Below are 16,723 nucleotides of genomic sequence, written 5' to 3'. Positions count from 1 at the left end.
ATTTAGCCTTGAAAATGAGATTAAGTGCTGCAACAGTGTTCATATACATCACATATTAACAGCAAGGACCAGCTGTTAAGTGTCAGGGAAAAAATACAATTATAGTCACTGTAATTAGGTTAGATATGACGTTGGTTAGGTATGATGTCTTTTAGGTACATTGTTACAATGTTGATGAGCTACCATGTTGGTCATCAAATTCAATATTGGTCAACTACTAGGTTGGTTAATTACAAGGTTTGTTGGTCACGGTGTTGGCCTACCATGACATTAGTTAGCTCCAATCTTGTTGAGTTTCAATGCCATACATTTTAATTCTCAGTTGTGGAATTGCTTAGGTGTGATCTTGGTGAGATACGTTGTCAGTCAGTTCAAATGTTTCGTTATTTACAATCTGTATGTCCTGAAATTAGCTAGTTAATTATGTTGTCTAGTCGCGTTGTCACTTAGGTATGATGTTGGTTGGCCACAATGTCGGTCACTTACAATGGCGGTTATTCACTATTACCCCTAAAGTAGTTGTGATGTTGGTTACCTGTCAGTGAGTTAGAATGTCATTTCTTATATCATCGGCTTTTAGCTACAATGTCAGTTTAATGTGGTGTCAGCTAGCAACATCATCTCTTACAAGCTTTGTTAGTGACAGTGTTGGCTTGAGACGATGTTAGGCAGGTACAATGTCAATTCGTAAGGATGTTGGTTTGCTATGTTGGTTATTTACATTATTTATAAGACTATAAGAATAAGAATAATAATATCATAATAGTAAAAATAATGGATCGTTGTCCTACCTCTCTCAAGGTGATCAAGCACCAGGGTCTGCCCAAGGACGTTGGCGAGTGTACATTGTTGGATCTGCTCAAGTACAACGATGTCGATGATGACCAGCGCCTGACCAGGGAGGAATTGTATACTACCTTCGGTAGGCTGACCATGTTTTTAGAGTACCATGACAATCATTAACACTGGGAATAAGACCTGAATGTGTAAATAGCATCTTTATCTGAATGCGGTTGTATGATCAGCATTTGTAGCAACAGTACAACTTCCATAACTGATATGGGTGGAGTAGAGTCAGACACATAACACTGATTGACCCCCCCCCCCCCACCACCACCACCACACACACACACACACACACCCCTATCCGAAATAACCATCCAAGGTATACCATAACCATCGGTTTCATAAAAGGACAACATATCAAGCATTTAAGAGTTTTGATCATAATGTTCATAGGGCACTCCAAACACAGAGCACCACACTCCTCTGCCAGATTCTCTTCTGCCACTAATGTGGACACATTTCTGATGAGGACCGGACACGGGAGAACTGAAAAATTACATTGTCATCTAGAAACGACTTGACAGCTGGAGAGCCCATTTTTATGCAAAGAAATAAGATAAGATAAGATAAGATATCCTTTATTAGTCCCACACTGGGGAAATTTACAGCCTCCAGCAGCAAGAATGTAGGCAGAAAGAAGAAGAAAAAACAAACAAACACCGTCCAATTAAGTGCAATATAAATACAAAATGGATAAATCGCAGTGCTATTTACAGTTGTTTTCCACATCATTCAATTATTAAATATTATTGTTGCTATTTTTTATTCATCAGCCTGACAGCAGTTGGTAGGAACGAGCGTCTGTATCTCTCCTTCTTGCAGAGCGGGTGTAACAGTCTCTGGCTGAAGGAGCTACCTAGTGCTGTCAGGGCGGGCTGGAGAGGGTGGGAGGGACTGTCCATCATAGCTTTTAGCTTAGTTAGCATCCTTCTGTTGCCCACCTCCTCCAGAGTGTCAAGGGAGCAACCCAGGACAGAACTGGCCTTCCTGATCAGTCGCTCCAGTCTCTTTCTGTCCCGGGCTGAGATGCTGCCTGACCAGCAGACAATGCCATAATGGATGGCCGAGGCCACCACCGAGTTATAGAAAGTCTTAAGGAGCGACCCCTGAACCCCAAAATACCTCAGTTTCCTGAGGTCCCGACACAATGACATTGTGTCGGACATATTGTTTTATTTACTGCTGTTTCCTTGTTTCCTGCATATCTTGATTGGCAACATTCACGCCACAATTCAAAGTCATGACTCGGAAATCTGTGGCTTTTATGTGAACATTTTTGGCTAGATATGTTGAACACATTAAATAGTTAAGCTTGTCGGCCCCGACCTGTTTCGAGCCCCATTATCGGGGAAAATCTATGCTGAACACACTTCAGACAGAAGGATGATATGATAGCAAATTCTTAACTTGGATTTAAAACATTTCCAGTTGAGGCTGACTTTTGTTCTGTTGGCAGCTTATCCCATTGCGTGCATAACAGCTAAATGCTGATTCACCATGTTTGGTTTGAACTCTGGACTTCACTAATTGACCCACGTCTGGTGACCTCAGAACCCTGTTGGGTTTATACTCTTTAGTGTATTCAGGACCTAAACTATTCAGTGTTCAATATCAGACTTTTGACGTCCTTGGTTGGGAAGGGGCAAAAACTGGGACAAAAACAGCCCCATTGTCTTTATGTGTGTAAAGCGCCTTTGTTGCAACTTTGGTTAGCTTCAATGTTTGTTAGTTCATCACATCATTACATCAAAGCATATTGAGTTAGTCCAGTGGGGATAGGCAGAAGTTTGAGCGCTTAGTATTTGCCAAAAAGAAAGCAGGTCACACAACAAGTCATTAAGGGTGACACAGGTGCTCAGCAAAGGCAAACACACCACTTTTTCCATTCTCTTTGTTCCTCCTCCACCTCTTTGCTATCGTCATCGCTTTCATGACTCCTTTTCCCATCTGACTTTTTGTGGCCTGCCTCGATATCTTCTGACAGGATCTCCTCTGACATTTGGCTGGCGTGACACATTTAGTGGCGGGGTTGGGTGGGGGGAGGCTGGCAGAATACGCTGCTGTCGCCTTCATCTTATCAGGCAACACAAAGTTGTCAGCCAGTGTGTGTGTGTGTGTGTGTGTGAAAAGCTCTTTGGGATCAAACTGCAAACAATGCGAACACTCCTGTGTTGCCTTGAAGAGGCCACTTCCTATAGGCACTTGCCTTCCTCAATCAATATATAGATGTGTATGTGTGTGTGTGTGTGTGTGTGTGTGTGTGTGTGTGTGTGTGTGTGTGTGTGTATACAGAGAGAGGGAGAGAGAGAGAGAGAGAGAGAGAGAGAAAGAGAGAGATACACATACATCAAAGTTACCTTCCAAAGCCATTTGAAGTTTGTTCCTTAACTCAAGTAGCAGCACCGAGTGGAGTCTTTCTGCATGCTGCAAAGAGTTCTCTATGCAGAATTAATGATTACACGTTATGTGGGGATGGCATCTTTAATGGGTGAGTGTTCCAGTCGACTCTGATATGCGGTCTCTTCATAATGCATGTTCTTACAACCAGTCAAACCAAAAGTCCCTTTTATGCTGCCTGGAAATTTAATATTTTGTCAGAGATGAGGCAGCCCAGTGGTCGACTGGTGAGCATGTCGGCCTCACGGTGCAGGGTTCGATTCCAGCTTCGGCCTTCCAGTGTGGAATTTGCATGTTCTCTACGTGCCCGCGTGGGTTTTCTCTGGTACTCTGGTTTCCTTCCCCATTCCAAAAACATGCCCGGCAGGCTGATTGAACACTCCAAATTGTCCCTCGGTGTGAGCGTGAGCGCGGAGGGTTGTTCGTCTCTGCGTGCCCTGCGATTGGCTGGCAACCGGTTCAGAGTGTCCCCCACCCACTGCTCAAAGATGGCTGGGATAGGCTGCAGCACGCCCCACAATCCTAGTGAGGATAAGCGGATCAGAAAATGGATGGCTGGATGGATGAATGTCAGAGATGTAAGAGAGGCAGGACAGCGACCTTTTTCAAAAAAGAGACCACACAGCAGTGACACAGGATGGAGGGCACAAAGGCGATCCAGCAATTTCCAACCTCAGGCTGTTGTATGAGAGCCGTAAGAGAAGTGGGGCAAGCGCCTGTGTGAAAGTTTAGCCATGGTCAGGAGAGTTAATTTCAACATTTTTACATGATAACAGCACCTGGCGCGGGTGCTCCCTGAACAAGAGCGCTTCAGCCCACCTTTTGGAGAGACCTATGCATTATTCACGCCAGAATCAACGTGCATGGAGGAAGCCACCAGACACGCACGTCATGTCTTTTAATAAATGACATCAACGTTGATGCTTGAATAATCTACTGCATCAGGGCCCAATGAATTGTGGGTAAGCTATGAGATCCCATCCACATTTCAACTGGAATGCGCCAGAAACCAAGGGTTATGGTGTCAAACTACGGTTACGATTTTCAACCAGGGTCATAAATCAGGTTTAGAGTTTCAAAGCAGGATTTGAGTTTCAAATTAAGGTTCCAAGCCTGAGTTATGGTTCCAAAGCAAGTTTTTAAATAAGTATTAGAGGTTCACAGACAAATTGGGCGTTTTAAGTCCGGGTGAGAGTTTAATACAGAGTTTGGGTTTCAAATTAGGGGTGAAAGTCTGTGTTATGGTTTCAAAGTAGGGTTAGGGTTTCAAGACAGAGGAATGAAATTAGGGTTTCAATGTCAAAGTATGGGTTTCAAAATAGCATGCCAGTTTCAATCTGTAGGAATTTAGCCTTACTATGAGTACTATTGGTACCAGTCTCTCACCTGAACATCTGTTTAAAGTCTTAAAACAAAGGATGTAGTGTAAAGTTTGTATCGTCTTCTCCCTTGAGTGATTAACAGCTCCCAAGTGTCTTATTTTGCGTCCCCAATCTCGGGAGACTCCCTGAAGGTCGTCAAGTTCCCCTGAGGAGGAACACTTATCTCAAGATTTATGCAGAGCAGGAGAGGTCTGGACTTTCCCATCATGCCGAGATCGAATTGCATCAACCTTCCTTTGTTTCTGATTTTTACAAAAGGGGCAGAACTGCCCGCCTCTCCTTAACATATCCCTATATAAACGTGAGACGGTATTTTTCCTTTGCTTCCTGACGAAATCTGAAACTCTCAGGAGCCCGACTCGATTCGTATTGTGTTGTGATAAACTGCAGAAAAGACGACGTGGTGTTGGGTCTTTCTTCCAACATATAGAGAAATGATGACACAGAAAAAGAACCTGTGTCCAGGGAGGGCCAGAAGGAAATGGACAGCTCCCCTCCACAACATAAGACACCAATTGGGTTCAATCTTTCAAATTAGGATTTTAATGCAGGGTTGAGTTTTTCCAAGCGTTAGTAACTGATATGGAATCAGCTCTGTCTCAAATTAAAAAAATCCATCAAAAAGCCTTCAAACACATTACATTATCACTTCTTTCCATGATGCCATTCATTTAAACGTAGTGGCTGAGGTCGTGCTGCAAAACGGATTCCAATTGGAATTCTTCTTAAGACTCGTCCTTGGGATGAAACCAATCAGAGCGGCGGAGACAGTTTTTCTATTTTTTGTTTCAAGTGGACATTACTTTGCGGGATGAAGAGACAAATTATTCACTCAGTGTCCCTATGCAGTTTAATGCTCGCTTGCTTTGGACAGAAGATACCACGTTGATGTTAACATTAGTAGACATGATGCCGGAGTTCCAGAATGACTTTCAGGCAAATTTCCATCAATCTCCTTGTCACCTGTCATTTCGTCACCATCTTTATAGAGGCAACTAGCAACGGAAGAGGATCAAAGGCAGACCTTTGTAGCAGGTGAAGGTCTGCTTTCGCTTCAGGTGTCCTTTTGTCTATAAAAGAAGCTATGAACAGGGAACTCTTAAACATGATCCTTCACTATAAAAGATATATAGAGGAAGTGAGACGGCGTCAACATGTGAGCAAGTGTTGCTGTCTTTGGTTGCGGCACTCCACATCAAAATCTCAAATGCAAGAAAGGAAGACAAAAGAGAATGCTTGTTCTTCAAATGACTTTCTGTCTTTGTCATAGATTGTGGCATCACAAACAGAAACCCGTCCTCCTTCTTCTTATGGGAACTGAGAAGCTCTCGCGAATCATCTGAGCCATCCAAGATCACAGAAACCTTTTCTTTTGTGTTCTCGACGTCTTTTTTATTTTCATTCCCTGTCTGTACGCCGACATGTGGAAAAACGCTTTTATCTGCACTCCGAGGCATCCAACTTTGAGTCTTGGCGGGTAGCTTTGGTTGTTGATGATGAACCTGCCTGTTTAAGCCACAAGGCGACCGGTCAAAGGAGAGCGACAGGCTGGGAGAAAGAGTTGCGTTAAGCTACCGGCCTGTAATTCATCTTCATGCGATGACCCTCGTGGCAATTTTAAATGTGGCCGCACTGCCGTGTTCCCTCAGTCCTGCTCCTTAATTGCTTGTTACAGGTTAGTTGTCTGAGGTTGATCCTTCCCCGGGGAGGTCAAGTCACTCCTGACACGGAGTCTTACAGAAAGACCAATTACTCTTCTGATAAATATCAAGAGTGCTGGACTTGTTTGATTCACACTTAAAAGGCTCACAATTAGTTGGGGTTTCAAATGTTCACAGATTTTCTCTTTTCGGAATCCATATGCTTTGCTACTAACTCATCTGGTTGTGGTTTTATTTCTCAGGCCCAAGCAATAAAGGTTATACTTTGGCCTCATCCTACGGCATCTTTCTGCTAAGGAACTACTGTATGTTGGAGCGAGTTGAGAATCTTCATTCAGAAAAAAGTTGTGCTTTGGCACCATCTTGTGGCATCTTGGTGTCAAGGAACTATGTTGAAGCGAGTTGAGGCGCTTCATTGAGAGAAAAGTTCTGTTTTGAAGCCATCTTGGGGCATCTTGAGGTAACTAATAAACTTTTTCAGGGGTGTGTGCATTTCTATCAAATTTCGGCTGCAGCCTATGTTTACTGCACACACATACCGATAATCCAGTTGTATTCGGAAATGTTCTCAGAATTATCCAGCCATCCATCCATCCATTTTCCGATCCGCTTTATCCTCACAAGGGTTGCGGGGGTGGGGGGTGGGGGGATGATGGAGCCTTTCCCAGCCATCTTGGGGCAGTAGGCAGGGCATTATCACAGGGCACACAGAGACGAACAACCATCCGCGCTCACACTCACACATAGGGACAATTTAGAGTGTTCAATCAGCCTACCATGCATGTTTTTGGAATATGGGAGGAAATCGGACTACCCGGAGAAAACCCACGCAGACCCGGGGAAAACATGCAAACTCCAGGATTGAACCCACGACCTCTGCACTGTGAGGTCGATGCGCTAACCACTGGCCCACAGGGCCGCCCTCTCAAAATTATGCCATGGGGAATAGAAAATGACATTGTGATAAATAGGCAATTTTACAAGAGTAAAACTGTACTTTCCCAAGATAAAGTTGAAGTCAAAATTTATTCAGGGAAGAACATCATATTTTTACAAGTACATTTAAAAAAATTGCATCTCTATTCTTACACATTCTTGTGACATGATAAGTAGAGGCAGAGTTACACTGTGTTTGTTTACGGAGTAGACATGCGACAAGAGCATGAGACACTAACACTTCCTGTCGCCTAACTCATATGTCCCATAGGGGAAACTTGCCCCGAAAAATAATCCTTTCTGAGTAGTTCACCTTGCGCCCTCCCTCTGGGGATCAACAGCAAATGGAGTTTGTAGCTTGCAGCGCATCCTGGCGGTGTTAGCTGACAAGATTGACCAGTTAGAGGACAACATTATGGGAATGGGATTTTGAATCACCACTAGGCAGCAGCCGAACAAGTCTGACTTTGCCGGGATTTGGTGCCGAGAGGAGAAGAGGCGGAGAATAGACTTAGCCTGAGCTCATAGGACGACAGATGCAATTTCCTCGCGTCTTTACAGTACCTTCTAAATCTGGAGAATCCCGGATGTGTTTTACTTGCCCAGGAAATCATGCAGGGTGGGAAAAAAAATGGTTTCAAAAAAGTTTCTAATTCAAGGCTCAGTTTGCAGTGCCGACTTTGTACCCCCTGTTCCACTTCGGAAAATGGTGGAAAAATGTAGAGCCCAAACGATCCCTAACCAATTTAAATTGTGATTGTTAACAAAATTATACCCCTCCGTGAGTCGTCACCTTACCGTGGTGGAGGGGTTTGTGTGTCCCAATGATCCTAGGAGCTAAGTTGTCTGGGGCTTTATGCCCCTGGCAGGGTCACCCATGGCAAACAGGTTCTAGGTGAGGGGCCAGACAAAGCACGGCTCAAAGACCCCTTATGAAGAGAAATATATATGGACCAAGGTTTCCCTTGCCCGGACGCGGGTCACCGGGGCCCCCCTCTGGAGCCAGGCCTGGAGGTGGGGCTCGTTGGCAAGCGCCTGGTGGCCGGGCCTACACCCATGGGGCCCGGCCGGGCACAGCCCGAAGAGGCAACGTGGGTCCCCCTTCCCATGGGCTCACCACCCATGAGAGGGGCCAAAGGGGTCGGGTGCAATGTGAGCTGGGCGGCAGCCAAAGGCGGGGACCCTGGCGGTCCGATCCTCGGCTGCAGAAGCTAGCTCTTGGGACATGGAATGTCACCTCTCTGGCAGGGAAGGAGCCCGAGCTGGTGTGTGAGGCAGAGAATTTCCGACTGGATATAGTCGGACTTGCCTCCACACACAGCCTGGGTTCTGGTACCAGTTCTCTCGAGAGGGGTTGGACTCTCTTCCACTCTGGAGTTGCTCAAGGTGAGAGGCGCAGAGCAGGTGTGGGCATACTCATTGCCCCCCGGCTCAGTGCCTGTACATTGGGGTTCACACCGGTAGACGAGAGGGTTGCCTCCCTCCGCCTTCGGGTGGGTGGACGGGTCCTGACTGTTGTTTGTGCATATGCACCAAACAGCAGCTCAGCATACCCACCCTTTTTGGAGTCCTTGGAGGGTGTGCTGGAGAGTACTCCTGCTGGGGACTCCCTTGTTCTGCTGGGGGACTTCAATGCTCACGTGGGCAATGACAGTGAGACCTGGAGGGGTGTGATTGGGAGGAACGGCCCCCCCGATCAGAACTCGAGTGGTGTTTTGTTATTGGACTTCTGTGCTCGCCACGGATTGTCCATAACGAACACCTTGTTCAAACATAAGGGTGTCCATATGTGCACTTGGCACCAGGACACCCTAGGCCGCAGTTCGATGATCGACTTTGTAGTTGTATCATCGGATTTGCGGCCGCATGTTCTGGACACTCGGGTGAAGAGAGGGGCGGAGCTGTCAACTGATCACCACCTGGTGGTGAGTAGGCTCCGCTGGTGGGGGAAGATGCCGGTCCGTCCTGGCAGACCCAAACGTATTGTGAGGGTTTGTTGGGAGCGTCTGGCGGAATCCCCTGTCAGAAGGAGTTTCAACTCCCACCTCCGACAGAGCTTTTCCCATGTTCCGGGGGAGGCGGGGGACATTGAGCCCGAGTGGACCATGTTCCGTGCCTCTATTGTTGAGGCGGCCAATCTGAGTTGTGGCCGTAAGGTGGTTGGTGCCTGTCGTGGCGGCAACCCCCGTACTCGCTGGTGGACACCAGCAGTAAGGGATGCCGTCAAGCTGAAGAAGGAGTCCTATCGAGCCTTTATGGCCTGTGGGACCCCAGAGGCAGCTGACGGGTATCGACTGGCCAAGCGGAACGCAGCTTCGGTGGTCGCCGAGGCAAAAACCAGAGCGTGGGAAGAGTTCGGTGAGGCCATGGAAGCCGACTTCCGGACGGCTTCGAGGAAATTCTGGTCCACCATCCGACGTCTCAGGAGGGGGAAGCAGTGCACCACTAACACTGTGTACAGTGGGGATGGGGCGCTGCTGACTTCGACTCGGGACGTTGTGAATCGGTGGGCAGAGTACTTCGAAGACCTCCTCAACTCCACCAACACGCCTTCCTTGGAGGAAGCAGAGCCTGGGGACTCTGAGGTGGGCTCTCCTATCTCTGTGGTTGAAGTCACCGATGTGGTTAAAAAGCTCCTCGGTGGCAAGGCCCCGGGGGTGGATGAGATCCGCCCGGAGTTCCTCAAGGCTCTGGATGCTGTGGGGCTGTCCTGGTTGACACGCCTCTGCAACATCGCGTGGTCAACAGGGAGAGTGCCTCTGGATTGGCAGACCGGGGTGGTAGTCCCTCTTTTTAAAAAGGGGGACCGGAGGGTGTGTTCCAACTACAGAGGGATCACACTCCTCAGCCTCCCTGGTAAGGTCTATTCAGGGGTGCTGGAGAGGAGGGTCCGTCAGGAAGTCGAGCCTCAGATTGAGGAGGAGCAGTGTGGTTTTCGTCCCGGCCGTGGAACAGTGGACCAGCTCTACACTCTTAGCAGGGTCCTCGAGGGTATGTGGGAATTCGCCCAACCAGTCTACATGTGTTTTGTGGACTTGGAGAAGGCGTTTGACCGTGTCCCTCGGGGAGTTCTGTGGGGGGTGCTTCGTGGGTATGGGGTACCGAACCCCCTGATACGGGCTGTTCGGTCACTATACCACCGATGTCAGGGTTTGGTTCGCATTGCCGGCAGTAAGTCGGAATCGTTTCCAGTGGGGGTAGGACTCCGCCAAGGCTGCCCTTTGTCGCCGATTCTGTTCATAACCTTTATGGACAGAATTTCTAGGCGCAGCCAAAGCGTTGAGGGGATCCGTTTTGGGGGCCTCAGTATTGCATCCCTGCTTTTTGCAGATGATGTGGTGCTGTTGGCTCCTTCAAACAGGGCTCTCCAACTCTCACTGGAGCATTTCGCAGCCGAGTGTGAAGCGGTTGGGATGAAGATCAGCACCTCCAAATCTGAAACCATGGTCCTCAGTCGGAAAAGGGTGGAGTGTCCCCTCCGGGTCGGGGAGGAGATCTTGCCCCAAGTGGAGGAGTTCAAGTATCTTGGGGTCTTGTTCACGAGTGGGGGCAGGAGGGAGCGGGAGATCGACAGGCGGATCGGTGCAGCGTCTGCTGTGATGCGGACGTTGTATCGGTCTGTCGTGGTGAAGAAGGAGCTGAGCCAAAGGGCGAAGCTCTCAATTTACCGGTCGATCTACGTTCCAACCCTCATTTATGGTCACGAGCTATGGGTCGTGACCGAAAGAACGACGGCTACAAGCGGCCGAAATGAGTTTTCTCCGCAGGGTGTCCGGGCTCTCCCTTAGAGATAAGGTGAGAAGCTCGGTCATCCGGGAGGGGCTCACAGTCGAGCCGCTTCTCCTCCACATCGAGAGGAGCCAGATGAGGTGGCTTGGGCATCTGATTCGGATGCCCCCTGAGCGCCTCCCTGGTGAGGTGTTCCGGGCATGTCCCACCGGGAGGAGACCCCGAGGAAGACCCAGGACACGCTGGAGAGACTATGTCACCCAGCTGGCCTGGGAACGTCTCGGGATCCCCCGGGGAGAGCTGGAAGAAGTAGCTAGGGAGAGGGAAGTCTGGGCTTCCCTGCTAAAGCTGTTGCCCCCGTGACCCGGCCCCGGATAAGCGGTAGATGATGGATGGATGGATGAACAAAATTATAGTTATCCTCCTTGAGGGACCAACCCCCGCTGGGAGAGCAAAAGAGCTGCCTGAAATTGCCACTCCACACACATATTTACAATTTCTTGTATAGATAGTTTCAATATACCACAAACGAAAATCTGAAAACACTTTAGTGTTATTAAAACTCATCTTACATTAGACTCGAAGAGAATTGGCTTGCATGTGATCTGATTAAGTGAGCCCCTGCCTGACACAGTGATTGTGAGCGCAAATGGTTGTGCGCCCTGAGATTGGCTGGCAACCGGTTCAGGGTGTCCCCCGCCTACTTCCCGAAGAGCTGGGATTTAAATTGGAATTTAAATCAGCTAAAAATTAACAAATCAATACTTTTATTTTCTATCAATTATTTTTTCACGAATGGATAGAAAATTCGAATGTTGCGTCACAACATAACCAAAGAAATGTAACCGGTTTTTGGGTGTTTTTTTTTCTTAGTTTTGTATCATTACATGTATTAATTACATATTCATAAGGTGTTACAGTACTGTATACCGTAGACATATTATTCATTACAGTACTGTTATGCTTCAGGTGCATTTTATACAAGTAAAGTTTGAAATCAAATTATAGATATTGAAACTTCCTTTTTTACATAATAGTATAAATGACTTTTGTAAAACAACAGACAAAGTGGAGTGATTAATATAAAACAATTGTATGTTAATGTTAAACAAGTGTATGGTCATATTTATGCACTACCTACAGTATTGGAATAAAAATAAAGAGTGCACATATACGTTTGTGTGTATGTGTGTGTGTGTATGTGTGTGTGTGTGTTTACATCTGAGATAAAATTTGCTACAGTTAAAAACCCCCTGTTGTGAAAAATGTCTTGCTGCAAACATGATTTCATTGTAGAGGAGTTTCACTGTATTCTGACTTTTTTCAGTATCGCCTCATAATTCTAAGAATATTCTGACTTTTTCATGCCTCTTTTGCTCAAATAATGACGGTTTGTTTTCACAGATGATTACATCTATCTTTTGTGGGATTTGGCAATTAGAATGAGCATGACAATTAACCTAATTCTGTTATATATACTTTGATACAAAGTATTTCTTTGCTATTATCTTTGTCCAGGCATATTTATACCATTTTTGTCACCCTTTATGCAAATTGTTATTATAAATACAGTATAAAATATCGAGGGGAAAACTTGCTGAGGATTCATCGCTGCTACTGGCTCATGGAAATATTCTTCTTTGAATCATTACAGACACACATGAAACACAACAGTGATAGTTCATGGAGAGGTGGTGGAGGTTTGGACCACTGGGCGTTATTAATCCTCTTATTTCGCTGTGATCCGGGCGGCGATTTAGTCGGCCAAGAGAGAGATTACCAGTCTTAGCTGTGAGCCTCACCATTCTCCCGAGCACTCTGCTCCCATTGGCCAGTTGGGCTCTCGAAGTTTGGCCGAGGTCGCCAAGACAGGGAAGGTTAAGACGGAAATGCGCAGGGGTCTTTAGGTTTGTACTTTACACCTTCAGGAGCACAACTAATGGAGTCTGTTTTGAAGAGAAAGCTTGAAGTAGGCTCTCTCTAAGACACGGGGTTGCGGAACACAACTCAGTGACTTCACTCAGTGCTTCATGCAATTCCTGGACACCATGCATGCCGCCCTCCATCCATCGTTGGGAACTGCACATTCTTGTATCTATCAGGATGAGCTCCAGACCAACTTGTTTTACGAGCAGCGCGCTAACTTCAGATTCTACGGGTCACAAGCAGAAAATGGAGGTGCACAGATTTCTGTTTATTTTCACTGTACCACTCATAAATGCTTTGGCAATAAATGCAGGAATTATGTCTTAAATTCTCATTTAATGTGCACGTTTTGACACTTAATCAACCAGTTATACAGCTGAAATACTAAAAATGGCATGTTCATGTTTTGGCCGGCAGTGCCAGTACTGTCAGCAAATTTGGTGTTCTCTCAACAACCGAATTTGTCAGTTCCCTGAAATGCCTCAGCCAGACAGATAAACATCCCCAAAACAGAATTTCCCGACTTCGCCATGGACATTTCTGAACAAAATGAGTCAGACTCATTATTCTTATTGTTATTATTTCTCTCCTCTGACACGCTTGGTTGACTGGCGAGTATTTTCACAACCACACGGCGGACCATATTAAAAAACGTAGTGCGAAATAGCTTGGCACTGTGTGACAACGCACCGTTCACATTCAGGCAAACAATTGTTTGATTGGCCACACGAAAAAAATTCTGCATGTAAATAAAATATTTCTAACTAAGAAGATGGAATCATCTTTAATGGTTTGCAACTAAAAATGTTGCCAGTGTAACGTGCGGAGTGGAGGACAACGCAGCAGAACTACCTTAGCAATGACAATGTAAGGCACCGACCCACTATGACTTGTACTCTCAGTGCTAGCAGAAATGGATGGACCAAGTAGGTAATCCCATCATGCGCAGTTTACAGCACAGCACCGCATCGAATTGCAAACAATAACGCAAGGCTAATAACTGCTGCAGAAATAGATTACCATTTTCCAATCCCGATACGTCTCATCTCTATGCCACGTCCAGCCGTTCGGGCACGACATTTTCCGCATCGTGAGCACCTGGCTCGTACATGTATGGTACAATATGCACTTTGCCAACAACCTCCTCCTGTATCCCCTCAGATTAGTTTACAACGTCGCCTTCTGAATCGATTTCTGGCTGGCTTTGTACAGTGCATGGAGAGACCGGCCAACAATGCAACAGAATTACCGGTACCTTAGCAATGCCAATGTCGGACACCAACCCACAATGAATTGCAAAAGATAACACGAGGCTAATCACCACAGCCTATATAGCGTACCATTCTTCCATTCACGATAGGTCGCGTCTCCACTCCACGTCCAGTATTTCGGGCACAGCAAATCCTGAGTATCTGGCTCGTACAAGTATGATCCAATATACATCTTGCCAACAACCTCCTCTTCCTCCAACTCTTCAAACACCTGGACCCCCTCAGACAAATTCGAAAAATTGCTTTCAAGGTCAAGGTCAAGGTCATCTTTATTGTCAAGTATGCTTTATGTATGACATGCAGCATAGATGAAATTTCTTCCTCTCCATCCTCAGTGCAAACATGCATACAGACATGCTGTGCATTAAACACACACAGCTAAGACAAGATAGCAGCCACACTGTATAAAAGACATAAGATGTAATCTGAACATTATAAACAGTATAGACAATATAAACAATGGAAACAGCATAAACAATGGCACTTGTGGCTATTGTGGGTAAAGTGAGGTAGTGCATTGTGCAATTGTGCAATACGCAGATGTCGGAAGATGAGGGGAGGGTCATAGTCTGTGACAGGAGGCAGGGGTCGGGGACAGGCAGAGGGCGGGGAGTGCGGGCAGAGCAGGGAGGGAGTTGAGTCTCCTGACCGCCTGGTGGAAGAAACTGTTTTTGAGCCTGCTGGTTGTGGCACGGAGACTTCGCAATCTCCTTCCCGACGGCAGCAGGCCGAAGAGGCTGTGGGATGGATGGGTGGGGTCACCTGCGATCCGGATGGCTTGGCGGGTCAGACGGGAGTAGTAGATGCCCACGAGTGGGGGGAGAGAGACACCAATGATCTTCTCAGCTGCTCTCACGGTGCACTGCAAAGTCTTTTGGCAGGACACAGTGCAAGCACCATACCACACAGTGATGCAGCTGGACAAGATGCTCTCAATGGTGCCTGTATAAAATGTCTGCAGACTGGCTGAAGCTGAAATTGATTTCAGCCAGTCTGGACACTTTCCCTATTGAGCTGTGCCAATGTTGTTCTTGAATTGATGTCACACTTTTGGGTTTGTTGCTCACCAAGGCTTCACTTTGGGAAAACGATGAATTTGTCAAATTTATCAAGTATCAAGTACAACTTTATAACTGTGCTGTCCTGTATGTTTAACATACAGCACACATGAAATTTCCTCCCTCTTAAACAAACAACAGACAACAAGAGGAGCCGCTGCAGGTGCCCGCGCCGCCATCAAAAGAACAATTGTCATAAAATGACAAAATAATACAACACAACACATAAAACAGACAGTTGTGCCATCTTTACCACTTCTCCGCCATTCACTTTGCTGTTTGAAGCAGTAATAGATGAAAGAGGAGCGAATGAAAGTGTCCTTTTCACAAGTGGATCAAAGACGTCATGCTGAAATGTGCACACGTCTGTGACAAGCTAAGCTTGAAAGCAACAAGAAGCTGTAGCATCCATTTACGAAAAAGAGAGATTGGCTCTCTTCTCCTGTCCCATGTAAATCCGCTTCAATTCCAAGCCGCGACTCCCAGTTCCACATACGCATTGGCGCTCTGCGCTGATGCTCCTTTCTTCTCCTCAAGCCATGCATCCATCCAGCCGCAGACTGTCCATCAGCACCGACCTTTTCGCTGAACAAAGTGGGGCTGTGCCACAGCGCTGTGGGCTGTGAAAGTGCTGCCTATTTCAGGCACAAGACACAAGCACCCCGGAGCTGTCCAGCAACGACAGTCAAATGGCGCCGACATTCCTCCCAATCAAAATCATTGCTGGTATACGCGTACCGCCGAGAAGGCGCAACCACCAAGCACAGATTCTTCTTCTTTGACGAATGTCGTGGCCAAAAATGTTGAAAACAGTCCACATCAGGTACACACGACGTAACAACAAACACAAAGTGACAAAACAAACACAAAAACAACAAAATACACAAGGCTGTTGAAGAGCACTTGCCGACCGACGGCTGCCTGCTCAGGCGCCATCTTAGAGAAAAAAAAAGAGAAAATATGTTTTTTCCATGCTTTATTTAATCAAGTCAAGTACAACTTTATTGTCAAATGTGCTGTATGTGCAACATAATGTTAATGTAGTTTGTCTCACTATTTTACTAGTGACAAAAATATTTCAGGCGGCCCGGTAGTCCAGTGGTTAGCACGTCGACTTCACAGTGCAGAGGTACCGGGTTCAATTCCAGCTCCGGCCTCCCTGTGTGGAGTTTGCATGTTCTCCCCGGGCCTGCGTGGGTTTTCTCCGGGTACTCCGGTTTCCTCCCACATTCCAAAAACATGCATGGCAGGCTGATTGATCACTCTAAATTGTCCCGAGGTGTGAGTGAGGGTGTGCATGGCTGTTCATCTCTGTGTGCCCTGCGATTGGCTGGCTACCAATTCGGGGTGTCCCCCGCCTACTGCCCGTAGACAGCTGGGATAGGCTACAGCACCCCCGCGACCCTAGTGAGGATGAAGCGGTTCGGAAGAACAATAATCGCTACTAAAAATGATTGAAGCCAAGGTTAGCCTTCAAGTATAGTTTCGCTAACAATTCCCTTCTTCGGTTGTTCAGG

General features: G+C 46.7%; 1 protein-coding gene across 1 annotated transcript in view; it reads left to right on the top strand.

Moving 5' to 3' along the window:
• Positions 1-16,723, top strand: part of fstl5 (follistatin-like 5) — a 151,428-nt gene that overhangs the window by 82,180 nt on the left and 52,525 nt on the right. The window contains exon 6 of the mRNA XM_086106122.1: positions 802-922. Within this exon, the coding sequence (XP_085962248.1) occupies positions 802-922 (121 nt within the window). The remainder of the gene's footprint in view (positions 1-801; positions 923-16,723) is intronic.

Source organism: Hippocampus guttulatus, chromosome 2 (assembly GCF_054856545.1).
Source record: "Hippocampus guttulatus isolate MCC_2025c chromosome 2, RoL_Hgut_1.0, whole genome shotgun sequence".
NCBI lineage: Eukaryota > Metazoa > Chordata > Actinopteri > Syngnathiformes > Syngnathidae > Hippocampus > Hippocampus guttulatus.
Note: the sequence above shows the minus strand (reverse complement) of the source record. Positions and strands in the feature narration are given on the sequence as shown.